Here is a 13,360-nt window from a genome sequence, read left to right on the forward strand (position 1 = left end):
CCATCACTGTGATCCGTGCAGAACTCCATGACGGCTCTTATCGTGGCGGTGAAGGGCGGCTACACGGAGGTGGTGAAGGAGCTGCTGAAGAGGAACCCCAATGTTAACATGACGGACAAAGACGGGAACACGGCGCTGATGATCGCCGCCAAGGAGGGCTACACCGAGATCGTCCAGGACCTGCTGGACGCAGGGACGTACGTCAACATCCCAGACCGGGTGAGACAACGGCAGAACTGTCATCTCAACAACACAAGGCACACCGCTGTGGGAACACTTCTGATCTGTGTGTGTGTGTGTGTGTGTGTGTGTGTGTTACAGAGTGGTGACACGGTGCTGATCGGAGCAGTAAGGGGAGGTCACGTGGAGATCGTCAGAGCTCTGCTTCATAAATACGCTGACATCGACATCAGAGGACAGGTGAGGACAGGTGACAAATATCAGGCCTGTTTATCAGCAGCACAGATGTTATATTACAGTCATAAAGGTGATGCGTCACTCTTCTGTGTTTCCAGGAGAATAAAACGGCTCTGTACTGGGCTGTGGAGAAAGGAAACGCCACCATGGTGAGAGACATCCTGCAGTGTAACCCCGACACTGAGACCTGCACCAAGGTGAGACCTGACACACCTGATCGCACCTGCTGGTTATTATCTGTCGTATGTGCAGTCTTTCATAGGTCTACATGTTACACCTGTACAGATGTTTGAGGTTGTGTTTGCTGCCTCCTGTCTCAGGATGGAGAGACTCCTCTGATCAAAGCCACCAAGATGAGGAACATCGAGATTGTGGAGCTGCTGCTCGATAAAGGAGCCAAAGTATCAGCTGTCGACAAGGTGATGACAATAAAAATTCCTTCAAGAAGTTGGATAAATAAATATAAAAGTCTTAATAAATACCGCTACCTTCTATTTCTCCAGAAAGGAGACACACCCCTCCACATCGCTATCCGTGGGCGCAGTCGCCGCCTGGCCGAGCTCCTCCTTAGAAACCCCAAAGATGGCCGCCTGCTGTACCGCCCCAACAAGGCGGGAGAGACACCGTACAACATTGACTGCAGCCACCAGAAGAGCATCCTCACGCAGATCTTTGGAGCTCGTATGTTCTTCAAACCTTTAACCATTTGAGCACAGATGGAGAACCAGGTGTCAGTGTACTAACACACACGTAACGTGTCTGCAGGTCACCTGTCGCCCACAGAGACGGATGGAGACATGTTAGGTTACGACCTCTACAGCTCTGCTCTCGCTGACATCCTCAGTGAACCCACCATGCAGCCTCCCATCTGTGTGGGTCTGTACGCTCAGTGGGGCAGCGGCAAGTCCTTCCTGCTCAAGAAACTGGAGGGTGAGTCCACACACACACACACACACACACACACACACACACAGAACATTTATAAATACATATTAAAGATGCAACATGTATGATCAACACAATGGTTCAAGGTTCAAGAGTCTTTATTATCCCCTAGGGGCAATTTGTTTTGCAGCAAGTAGCAAACAGCAACCACATCCAAAAAGAGAAAGAAAACAAAAACAAAAACAAAACATTCAACATATGTCATTTAAAAGCCTGATCACTGCAATGTGATATGTGTGAAATATCTACTGCAGTTAGCATGCTTACCAGCTAGCCACAGGCCTGACAACCTCTTTCTCCCAGCAGTCCAAAGCTCCTGTGGTGTCGGTGTAAACACTCCAGTCCAGCTAAGAGCACGGCTTACTGAGCTTGCAAGCTAACAGTAGCTACAGTGATAGATGAATAAAAAATACAGTTAGCAGCAGTTAGCAGTGACTCTGGTGATATGCTGCTTCTTTCTTTAGGGAGTATGAAATCAAAATAGCTGATTCTTATGTAATGCACCGTTAATGCTCCTCCGCCTCCTCAGATGAGATGAAGACGTTTGCCGGTCAGCAGATCGAGCCGCTGTTTCAGTTCTCCTGGCTCGTCGTCTTTCTGTCTCTGCTGCTCTGCGGCTCCATCGCTGTCGTCCTTGGCTTCACCGTCGACCCCAAACTGTCCATGGCGGTCTCCCTCAGCCTGTTAGCTCTTCTTTACCTGTTCTTTGGTAAGTTACGACCCTGGTTTAGACCAAGAGAGGACATGAGTCTGTTCTCTGTTCCTGTGGTGTGTCAATAAAGGTTTCCTGTCCCCTCAGTGGTGGTGTACTTCGGTGGGCGTCGGGAGGGGGAGAGCTGGAACTGGGCGTGGCTGCTCAGCACCCGTCTGGCCCGCCACATCGGCTATCTGGAGCTGCTGCTGAAGCTGATGTTTGTGAACCCGCCGGAGCTGCCGGAGCAGAGCACCAGAGCTCTGCCTGTCAGGTAACACTGAGGGAAAGAACACACAGGGAGGTTCTCATCATGCTGATGTCATCACCTGTCATCACATAATCTCCCTGCAGGTTCCTGTTCACAGACTACAACCGTCTGTCGAGTGTCGGTGGAGAAACATCGATGGCTGAGATGATCGCCACGCTATCCGACGCCTGCGAGAGAGAGTTTGGTTTCCTCGCTACACGTCTGTTCAGAGTGTTTAAGACTGAGGAGTCGCAGGGTAACACACACACACACACACACACACACACACACACACACACACACACACACTGTATTGAGCTTTTCTTCTCTCCTCGTTTCGTCTCAGGGAAGAGGAAGTGGAAGAAGACATGCTGCGTCCCATCCTTCATCATCTTCGTCCTGGTGCTGTCCTGCCTGCTCACCGGCATGGCGCTGCTGGCCGTCTTTAAGGTGGATGGCGAGAACCAGACGGTGAACGCCGTGCTGATCGCCATCAGCAGCGTGGTTGGTCTGGCTTTGCTGCTGAACTGCAGGACGTGGTGGCAGGTGACCGACTCGGTGCTGAACTCTCAGAGGAAGAGGCTGCACAGCGCCGCCAACAGGATGCACAAGCTGAAGAGTGAGGGCTTCATGAAGGTGAGCCTTTAAAGAGACGTTCTGCTGTTTCACAGATAATTCTGACATTCACATCTTTGTTTGGACTTTTGTATGGAATCTAAACATGTGTTCGGTCTGAACATCGCTGCTGCTCTAGTGACGGCTGACTGCCTGTAGAGGGCAGTAAGACACAGCCACAGTGAACCAGTATAGAACACGTATTTAAATGCAGTCTCCCCGCAGGTACTGAAGAACGAGGTGGAGCTGATGGCGAGGATGGCGAAGACCATCGACGGCTTCACGCAGCATCAGACGAGGTTGGCCGTCGTCATTGACGGGCTGGACTCGTGCGAACAGGACAAAGTTCTGCAGATGCTCGACACGGTGAGCTGACGTCACTGTTGATTAAATGAAAAACACACGACAGGATAAAAACATGAACCATTTTATTCCTGAACTAAAATAAAAAATAAACTCCAAACCCTCAGACTCATTCTCATGTCTGATCGTCACTGTGCGTCCTGCAGGTGAGGGTGTTGTTCTCCAAAGGGCCCTTCATCTCCATCTTTGCCAGCGACCCTCACATCATCATCAAAGCCATCAACCAGAACCTGAACAGCGTCCTCCGAGACTCCAACATCAACGGACACGACTACATGAGGAACATCGTCCACCTGCCCGTCTTCCTCAACAGCAGGGGACTCTCCAGCGCCAGGAAGATGTGCGCTCCTGCTCCGGCTAACGGGGACGCCGCCAACACTGACGGTAACCATGACGATGGATAACTACCATAGAGCTCAACAGTCACCACCCACTTTATTACCAAGCCAATAAACTAGCAGATGAATCGTGACCATAAAACATTTAATTCAGAGCAAAAATATTTTTGGAAAACAGAAAAAAAAGCAAAAATCACTGTTACTGTGGAAATGTTTACCGAACCGTGTTCATGTTTGCTAGTTACTGCTACCACGGACCTCTACGATCGATTACCACAGAGCTACCATGATTTCATTTTCTGACCTACTGTGTTTTTTTAGAGATGAGGAGAAGAGTGTCTAAGGGGGTGAAAATCACTACAAGTCTCAGTGTTAGCAGGAACTAGCAAACATGAAATTTGCGGGTTCAGTAAACATTTCCATGGTAACAGCGAGCTCCACCAATCAAAGACGTCGCTGTTACTCTATAGGATTGTGGGTAGTGTAGTACTTTTCCATGACATCGCGAAAAAAACATGTTTTTCTTTAAACAAGGTTGATATCATACAGACTAGTGGCTTCTACAGGATCATATATCATCATTTCACAATCTCATAACTCGTGGTGAGTCTACTTTGCATGGTTACGACATTATGGCCAATAATCAAAATCCTCTATTCAGAATATGAATGGCATTTTCACTTCCAGAACTTGACTGTTGAGCTCTGTAGCTACTCCAAGTAATACAGAGCAGCCCGTGATGGACAGATGGTCCATCCAATCAGTGCCCGCCCTTTTATACACAGGTCTAGTGGGGCCTTTCCGTCAGTATCTGCCCAGTCTTTTATTTGTTTTTTTCTTCACAAACCAAAAAAATTAAAAATAAAATAAAATAAGGAGTTTGCAGTCCAGCAGCAACGTACACCTCAGGCCAGTCCTCCAACACAAAACATAGATCCACAAAACAAAAAACAAAGCAAAAACACCACACCTTAGGCAGTCTGTATAGTATACACATCCTGTACCAGCACCAAATTAAAGATTATGCAGAGGTGGGTAGCATCATCCTTTCATATCGATCAGTTGAGCTAGGAATGGACCCCAGAATTCGTTAGATAGATCTTCCCTCCCAGCTACTCTATAGGTGACCCGCTCATAGCCTGCCATTGAACTTAGCACTTCTATCCATTCCTTAAAAGTGGACAAAGTGGGAGATTTCCAGTGGCATAAAGTTATCTGCACCCAGTTATCTTAGCGAAACAACACCATGATTTTCAGCGATTTGACTTTTGAACATTATCTGGTAGTAATCCCTGAAGACATGATGAGGGGTTTTTGATCAGATGTGTGCCCAACATCTTATTCAAGAACACAATTATTGCATTGCACATGACATTAGTTTTATCACACTCGTATAACATATGCACCAGAGTACCCACCTTTCTCTTACATCTCCAGCATACATCACTGTTTCTGAGTTTTAGTCTTGCTAATTTGGAGGGAGTCCAGTAAGATCTATTTAATATCTTATAACAAATGATTTGTGACTGTGTTTCATGTGAGTAACAGTACCATGATGCACATAGTTTTTTACAATCATTTTCTGGTATCTCCTGGGCCAGGTCCCTATCCCAACTTACTTTTAGACCATCCAGTTTTGGCACTTGTGTTCTTCTGATAAATTCATAGAATTTTGATGCTCCTCTGTTTTTATATCCTACCTTATGTAATATTTCCTGAATTTCAGTTTTAGCGTGCTGATATGTTCTTTATTTGAGAGAATGCAATGTCTGATTTGTAGAAATCTCCAGAATTCTAAATTACACAGATTATATTTATTCTTAATTTCGTCAAAGGATCTGAATCCAACATCTCCCATCACATCCTCAAGAATATGAATACCAGACTTCATCCATTTATCCCAAAAGACGCTCTTCTTTTCTGTTAACAGTTGCTTGTCATACCATATGGAGGATCTGCTTGATAGATATGGATTGGCTTTTGTTATTTGATTTGCAATTTTGCACGACTCTCTGGCGAAAGGCAGTACCGGGTCTTAGGAGGGAACTGGTCTATCTGAGAAAGGATACACTAGTTACTCTTCTATCCTGACCCACAGAGGGACCCTTGAAGGTGGTAGGTGAATTTGAGATGAAGAAAATTACAAATGATACCAATCTATTCGTGATAGTGCTAATCCCTCCTTGTGTTTTGCAGCATATAGCTCCGATTAAACATGGCTTTTTTTCCTGCCCAAATAAACTTCTTTATCATTCCGTTATATGTTTTAAGTAGTGAGGAAGGAAGATGTAACGGTAACATGGAAGTGATGGAATTGATCTTGGGAGTTAAAATCATTTTTACCAAATTGAGTCTGCCTACCAGGGAAATATACAACTTATTCCATTTCTGTAACAGCATTTGAGTTTTCTGAATGACTGGAGATATGTTGGCTTACATTATTTTTTCCAGACCTGCCGTTAATTTGATGCCCAAGTATGTTAATCCTTCCGAAATCCATCTGAATTTCCAATTTTTTCTGATATATGGGGAGAAGATTTTCGATAATGGCATGGCTTCTGATTTCAACCAGTTAACAATATATCCAGATATCTCTGAAAACAGATTTATAACTGATAACAGATTTATAGCAGATTTCTGGGACAGAGGATTCAGGGTTACTGGATATCAATAAAACAGAAGAAGCTTGTGTTCTTCCTGACCTGCCTGCACACCCTGTATATTTGAATTAGCCTGTAAGACTTTGGCCGGGGGTTCAAGGAATAAGGCAAAGATTAGAGGTGACAGAGGCGATCCTTGTCGAACGCCACGATTTAGCCTGATTTGGGGTGACATAATCCCATTAGTTAAGACTGTGGCTGATTGATCAGTCAGTATATGTCAGTATACATTAGCTCCACCCACTTCTTAAATATTGGCCCAAATCCAAATTTTTCTAGAGTTTCGTTTTCTTTTCCGCTTTTTCCGTGAGGGTCGCGGGATGTTGCAGCTTTTTTTTTATCCCCCTGAGGGGTTGCGGGGCTTACTGGGGCCAAATCCAGTTCTACTCATGGGCGAAGGCCAGGGCACACCCTGGATGAGTCGCCAGCTCATTGCAGGACCCTTACTGATGGCAGTGGCTGCCACACAAGGTGCCAACTGCGCATCAGGAGCAATTCTGGGGTTCAGTATCTTGCTCAAGGATACTTCGACATGTAGCTCAGTCCCGCCCCTGGGGAGCCGGGGATTCGAACCAGCGACCTTCCGATCACTGGTCCAACACTGAGCTACAGCCGCCCCCAAATTTTTCTAGAGTATTAAACAAAAAAGGGAACTTCACTTTATCAAACACCTTTTCAGTGTCTAATGAAAAGGCCACCGTTGGTGTGTTATAGTTTCTTGTCATCCACATAATGTGTAACAGTCTTCAAAGCTTGTCTGCAGAGCTCCTGCCCCACATAAACCCCACCTGATCCTGATGAATGAGGAGTGGGAGCACTTCTTCCAATCTAGTCCAGTCTAGCAATCTAGTCTAAGATTTTGGCGAGGATTTTTTCATCCACATTAATTAAAGATATAGGGCAATAATTTGCATACTGCTGTGGATCTCTTCTCTTTTTATGCAATAGCATAATAACTGCTGCCCTCATGCTTTTGGAGACTACCTCTTTGCAACGCATCTTGATACACAACTAGTAATCTAAGGGCAAGATCTTCTATGAATTTCTGATAGAAATCTACTGAAAACCCATCGTTTCCGGGGGCTTTTCCTATCCTAAGACCCCTGGTTGCTTTTTTGACTAACCCATCCACAGAAATATCGTCCTCCAAAAGTGCTCTCCCATCCTGTGTTAAAGCTGGGATTTCAAGTGAGGAAAAAAAACTTTCTAATTTGTTTTTGTCTATCCCACCCTGAGATTCTTCTTGAAAAAACTCCCTAAATGTGGTATTAATGTCACTTTTGTTCGTGATAAGGTTATTGTCTTCATCAAAAATCAATGGAATAATATTTTGAGATTGTATTTGTTTTACTCTGTGTGCCTTTACTTTACCAGCCCTCTCTCCCTGCTCGAATATTTCTGCCTATTACAGAACAAGGCAAATTCAGTTTTTCTGTTCAGTATATCATTTAATTCACATTTAAGCTCATTCAGTTTACCCCATGTATCTCAGACTTGTTGCTCCATCATGTGTTGCATTTCCAGCGTTTTGATATCTTGATCTAGTTTAAGTATCCTTTGACTTTCTTCTTTTTTGATAAGTGAACTTCTTATTATATTCTTAATAATACGCCCCCTCAAAAAAGATTGAAAAGCATCCCACATGACCCCACGGTCCTCTATAGAGCCTTCATTATGCTCCCAGAATTCCTGCATTTCAGATTGAATAAAGTTGCAATTTTCCTCACTGTTCAGCATACAGTTGTTAAATCGCCATCTCAACCTTTTTTTCTGCTTTAACTAGAGGATAGAAGACTAAATCTACTGGTGCATGGTCTGATAGTACTGTGTTTCAAATTGTAGAATTCAGCACCTGACTGACCAGATTACAGGATAACAGAAAGTAATCTATCCTAGAATAACTTGAGTGAGGATGCAATAATCTCCAAATATCAACAAGACCCAACTCTTCTGACAACACATCTATTTCCATAACACCGGCAGTGTTCGCTTGAGAGGTTGATAAGTTTTATCTATTATTAAATCCCTGATTTGATTTAATCCCCCCCTAGAATTATATTATTGTTCCCCATATTTCTAATTAAGTTACAGACTTCGTGAAAAAAATCTGGGTTTACAGAATTAGGACCATAGATATTAGCAATAGTCATCCTTTGACCCCCTAAAGTGACATCCAATATGACCCATCTACCTTCCCTGTGTGAGATATGTGTATGCACCTATTTTTCCTTATCAGAATACTCACTCCTCTTTTTCTCCAGGAAAATGTACTATGACATTCATGTGCAACCCATTCTCTGTTGAGTTTTGCTGCTTCCTCATCATTAAGATGAGTTTCTTGAATTAGGGCTATATCAGTCAGTATTTTTTCCTCTTGACCACATTATTACGCCCTGATATATTCCAAGTTACACTTTTAAACAGCTCCATATTGCTCTGCTGAGATATTATTCTACTACCATCCCAATAAAGTATCCCACTGTCGTGGTTGCCCCTCCTCTGATATCAACAGTTTTCTGAAATACAGGATTACAAGTTTTAAGCTATATTTGCATGAGACACCCAGGGTTACACAAAAAATAAACAAATACAAACTTAGAAACACACTGCAACCGCAGCCTACGAACATGTTACTTTCCAACACCAAATCCTCCGTTACATGGTACACGGCTCCCTCAGCTGTGCCTTCAGGGCCAGCCAACTCTTTTTTTACGTATCACTTTTATCCATTGCAATATGCTATAAGTCCGATATTAAAGCTTGAGTGAATCACTACATCATAATCCAAATAAATTTGCAAACTCACTGTAAGAGAGCTTAAATTTAAAGGCGTATCATTCAGTGATAATTATATGAGAGACAAGGAGCAAAGATAACGGAAAAAAGGCATACACACACACCTGTATGTAAGGAAACAAATTATATATCTTACCAGAGACTCTGACCTCACGTCATATCGGTCTAATGATGATACTTTTATTTATTTTCAAGGATATTACCAGTCATCCATAATACTAATATCTCCGCACCCGCCGGCAGCTCGAAGATCAGTGTATTGTCCTCAGTCCGAAAAATAAGATCTCTGCTCCTGTTAACAGCCGGAAAATGAACATAAGTCCGAAAAATAAAGTTTCTGTCCACACTGGCAGTTGCTCCCTGCTCCATCCAGCACTTCTACTTAGGCCAGTATCCATTAATTTAATCCCTTAAAATGCAAAATGTCTCTGTCCACATCCATATAATAACCTCTCTCATTCAGTTCAAACTTTTACAGCGTGTTTTCTGCATTATTCCAGTAGCGTTGTTCCATAGTATATTTTCACGCACTCTTCTCCTCCGCTGGCCCCCGCTGGCCCCCGCTGGCCCCCGCTGGCCCCCGCTGGCCCCGCTGGCCCCCGCTGGCCCCCTGCCTTCGTGGCGGGCGAGGAAGGCTTTGGCATCCACCGCACATGAGAACTCATGCCGTCGGTTGTTCAGTGAGAAGGTTGCTGGGTATTGCCAGGCATATTCCACATTACGCTTGCGGAGAATTCGTCTCACCTCCGTATTATTTGCGTTTCTCTTGTATCTCCTGTGCGTAGTCTTAGAAGAAAAAAATCCTTTTACCGTTCCAGGTGACTTGCTTCTTCTCTCTTGCTGCCTTTAACACAGCAGCCTTGGCTTTTTCCCGTAGGAACCGGGCAATTATGTGTTTTGGCCTAGCGTTGTCCCCCAGTCGTGGACCGACCCGGTGGATCCTGTCAACATACCAGTCATCAACATTATTATCCAATGCCCCTGATAGCAGTGTTTTCATAAAGCCATCCCAGTAGCGACCATCCATTCCTTCTTTCACACCCGCGATGCATACGTTTTGGCGCCGGGAAAAGTTCTCCAACGTCGTTATTTTCTCCTTCAGTGCGTGATTCTTGTCTTGCTTGGTCATTTACCACCGGGACCCTTTTTACCTCTTCGTCCTCCAGTTTGGATATTCTGGATTCTGCCTCGGTAATTCTGCAGCCCAGACTTTTCACGGTTTCATTCCCCGCCTCAACTCCCCTTCTTACCTCCGAGGCCTCCGCTGCTAGGCTCTCGAGGATAGTCTTGATACCCTGCAGTTCAGTCAGCACAGTTGTGGCGTCTTGTGGAGGTGATTCCACCATTTTAGACGCATTTTCTTGCCACGTTGGTTGTGAGGGGGTCAACGGGTAAAATAGTGGCTTTTTACCGACATATTAATTTGCAGTTACTGTTTCGCCAGTGGTATACGTACTTTTGCAACATATATTTATTAAGAACAGGGGAAATCAGCTAAGCTGGCTTGACCCGCTTCTCCTAAGCACCCATCTTGGGCGCGTCACCCCCGAAAGTCTAGTGGGGCTGTTCCTGATGGTTCTGTGTAACAGACCACCTGGATCAGGAGGTTTACAGGAGAAGTTCTCCGGGTCACAAGATGACTGCAAAATGTGTCTTAACAAGTCAGTTGTGCCTCTGACTCGAGTCTGTGTGTGTGTCTGTCTGTTTGTCTGTCTGTCCGTCTGTCTGTCTGTCTGTCCGTCTGTCTGCAGGTTGGCACGAGGAGTTGGACAGGAAACTGTCTCAGCACAGTTTGGGAGAATTAACCAAGTTTGGCAGCAAGACGACCCTCAACCGCAGGGTGAGTGTGTGTGTGTGTGTGTGTGTGTGTGTGTGTGTATTTTAGGGTTAATTGTTTGATCGCTCAGTAGATCAATCGATGGATGTTTACTGATCACCATGTGACCTGTGTGTCCAGGACACGTACCGGCGGCGTCAGGTGCAGCGCTCGGTGACTCGTCAGATGTCGTTCGACCTGACGAAGCTGATGGTGACGGAGGATTGGTTCAGTGACATCAGCCCGCAGACCATGAGGAGGCTCCTCAACATCGTCTCCGTCACAGGTCGTGATCTTATCACTGGATCAGTATCAGCACTGAAGCATTGACCGCCTGATACAGACAGACTACAGATTTGAGTTGACACTGTGAACATCCTCTTCCTGTGTGTGTGTGCAGGTCGTCTGCTGCGAGCCAATCAGATCAGCTTTAACTGGGACCGCCTGGCGTCCTGGATCAACCTGACGGAGCAGTGGCCCTACAGGACATCCTGGCTCATCCTGTACCTGGAGGAGACTGACGGAGTCCCAGACCAAGCCACCCTCAAGACCATCTACGAGAGGTCAGAGGTTACACTCACGTGTGGAGCTGCCACAGGGAGGGAAAGAGTCGTCTTTAGTATCAATCAATGTATTGATACCAGATTTGATCACAACACGAGGACAGAGTTTGATTCTTCAGTGTTTTCTTTGTCAGAGTGTCCAAGAACATACCGACTACCAAAGACGTGGAGCCTCTGCTGGAGATCGACGGAGACGTCCGCAGCTTCGAGGTCTTTCTGTCTTCACGGACGCCGGTGCTGACAGCCAGAGACATCCGGACCTTCCTACCCTGCACCGTCAACCTGGACCCCAAGCTGAGGGAGATCATAGCAGGTACTGTGACACACCTGGCTGTTTCTGCCCTTTAGAGGCCCTCTCACTGATCCAGATGTTTTCACTCTCTCTCTCACTGATCCAGATGTTCGTGCGGCCCGAGAGCAGATGAATATGGGCGGGGTCACGTACCCGGCCCTCCCTCTGCAGGAGCCACAGCCCCGCCCCACCTCCGTGTACTCTCAGGTGTCGTCGGCGTGCTCGCCCTCCGCCTCCTTCAGCGGGCCCTTCAACCAGCCAGCGGGGGGCGGGGTCTCTCCACAGCCTCACAGCAGCTACTACAGCGGCATGGCCGGACCGCAGCACCCCTTCTACAACAGGGTGAGTACAAGCTCCGCCCTCAAATGCTTGATGATGTCACTCATATTGACAGGTGACAGGTGAGTTCTGATTTTCAGCTTTCAGGTGATAGTCTGAAGCTTTCACCCTGACGTGCCATCAACTCACCTGTCTGGCTGAATGGTAGGTAACACTGTGATGTCATCAGCACGGTCACATGGCTGCAGCGCGTTTCCTGCTCACCTGGTTCAGTTTCTGTTATCGTTTGTGTTTTCTGTCATTTTCCTCTTCAGTTGGATTTAATTTACTCTGTCAGACAAGATGTTTCTCTGTTTGACTCTGAATCTCTGCTGTCACCCTGCAGGAGCTCTCAGTCCGGTTCAGGTCCATACAAAGAGTCCAGTACAGCAGGTCCTGGATGTTTTAGCCTAGCTTAGCACAAAGACTGGAGGCAGGGGGCAACTGTTAGCCTAGCTCCATCAAATGATAAGAAAAAACTAAAAGTTCATGCAATTTGAGCCACATCCTGGACTGTCAGCTCTGATGACATGATAACTTTCAACATGGCTACAAAAGGTTGTGCTAACATTAACTAGCAAGTGAAACAATTTCGTACCTATTGAATTTTACAGTTCAAAGTCAATTTAATTGATCCACTAACCCTAAATATTATCATGTTCAGCAACATGGGGTCATTAATATTAACCTCACGTTAATTAGCTTGTATTTGTTAGCTAGAAGTTAGCTTGTATGCTGTGTGCTTGTAACAAGCAGCCAAGGAGGACATTTAATTCAATTAAATACAGAAAACTTTATTTGTGCTCGGGGGGGCAGTTAAAGGCACATGAAGCAGTTGTACACAGACACAAAACAAGTCAGATATGGTAAAAATAGATGACATAAACTAAATAAGACATTTATATTATTTACACAAGGTGCAAAGTAGCATTGAGCTCGGTTGGGTTGTGCATTTAGAGGCAGCAGCACAGCATGAAAAGAATATTTTAGTTGAGAAGCAGAGTTTAATGAAATCGATTGTTTAGTGAAAGTTTACCATGTTAGTTTTTAGCCTAGCATAGCACAAAGACTGGAAGCAGGGGTAACTGTTAGCCTAGCCTAGCAGACATACAGCACAGAATGATTTGAGTTTACTCAGGTACAGACATGAAACATCTGGATCTGGTGTGTCAGTGTGTGTGTGTGTGTGTGTGTGTGTGACAGCAGTGATTTAGTGCCTCTTTGTGTATTTTCAGTTGCGTCCTTCTCTTTGTTTGACGTTGAATCATTTCCATGAACATTATTTTTATTTCCCCC

At 45.3% G+C, this 13,360-nt stretch overlaps 1 protein-coding gene across 6 annotated transcripts in view; it reads left to right on the top strand.

Moving 5' to 3' along the window:
- Window positions 1-13,360, top strand: part of kidins220b (kinase D-interacting substrate 220b) — a 29,811-nt gene that overhangs the window by 5,393 nt on the left and 11,058 nt on the right. For 5 of the 6 annotated variants that reach the window (XM_030405613.1, XM_030405615.1, XM_030405616.1 and 2 more), the window contains exons 8-24: window positions 22-219; window positions 322-420; window positions 516-614; window positions 738-836; window positions 921-1,098; window positions 1,183-1,347; window positions 1,892-2,071; window positions 2,162-2,327; window positions 2,408-2,559; window positions 2,650-2,939; window positions 3,144-3,284; window positions 3,428-3,665; window positions 10,827-10,915; window positions 11,033-11,177; window positions 11,292-11,454; window positions 11,589-11,767; window positions 11,853-12,088. In XM_030405613.1, the coding sequence (XP_030261473.1) occupies window positions 22-219; window positions 322-420; window positions 516-614; window positions 738-836; window positions 921-1,098; window positions 1,183-1,347; window positions 1,892-2,071; window positions 2,162-2,327; window positions 2,408-2,559; window positions 2,650-2,939; window positions 3,144-3,284; window positions 3,428-3,665; window positions 10,827-10,915; window positions 11,033-11,177; window positions 11,292-11,454; window positions 11,589-11,767; window positions 11,853-12,088 (2,817 nt within the window). Of the gene's footprint in view, window positions 1-21; window positions 220-321; window positions 421-515; window positions 615-737; window positions 837-920; window positions 1,099-1,182; window positions 1,348-1,891; window positions 2,072-2,161; window positions 2,328-2,407; window positions 2,560-2,649; window positions 2,940-3,143; window positions 3,285-3,427; window positions 3,666-10,826; window positions 10,916-11,032; window positions 11,178-11,291; window positions 11,455-11,588; window positions 11,768-11,852; window positions 12,089-12,165; window positions 13,344-13,360 lie in introns of those variants that run through there. The other variant, XM_030405618.1, reaches the window with a different exon arrangement.

The sequence above is a fragment of the Sparus aurata genome, chromosome 22 (genome assembly GCF_900880675.1).
Source record: "Sparus aurata chromosome 22, fSpaAur1.1, whole genome shotgun sequence".
NCBI lineage: Eukaryota > Metazoa > Chordata > Actinopteri > Spariformes > Sparidae > Sparus > Sparus aurata.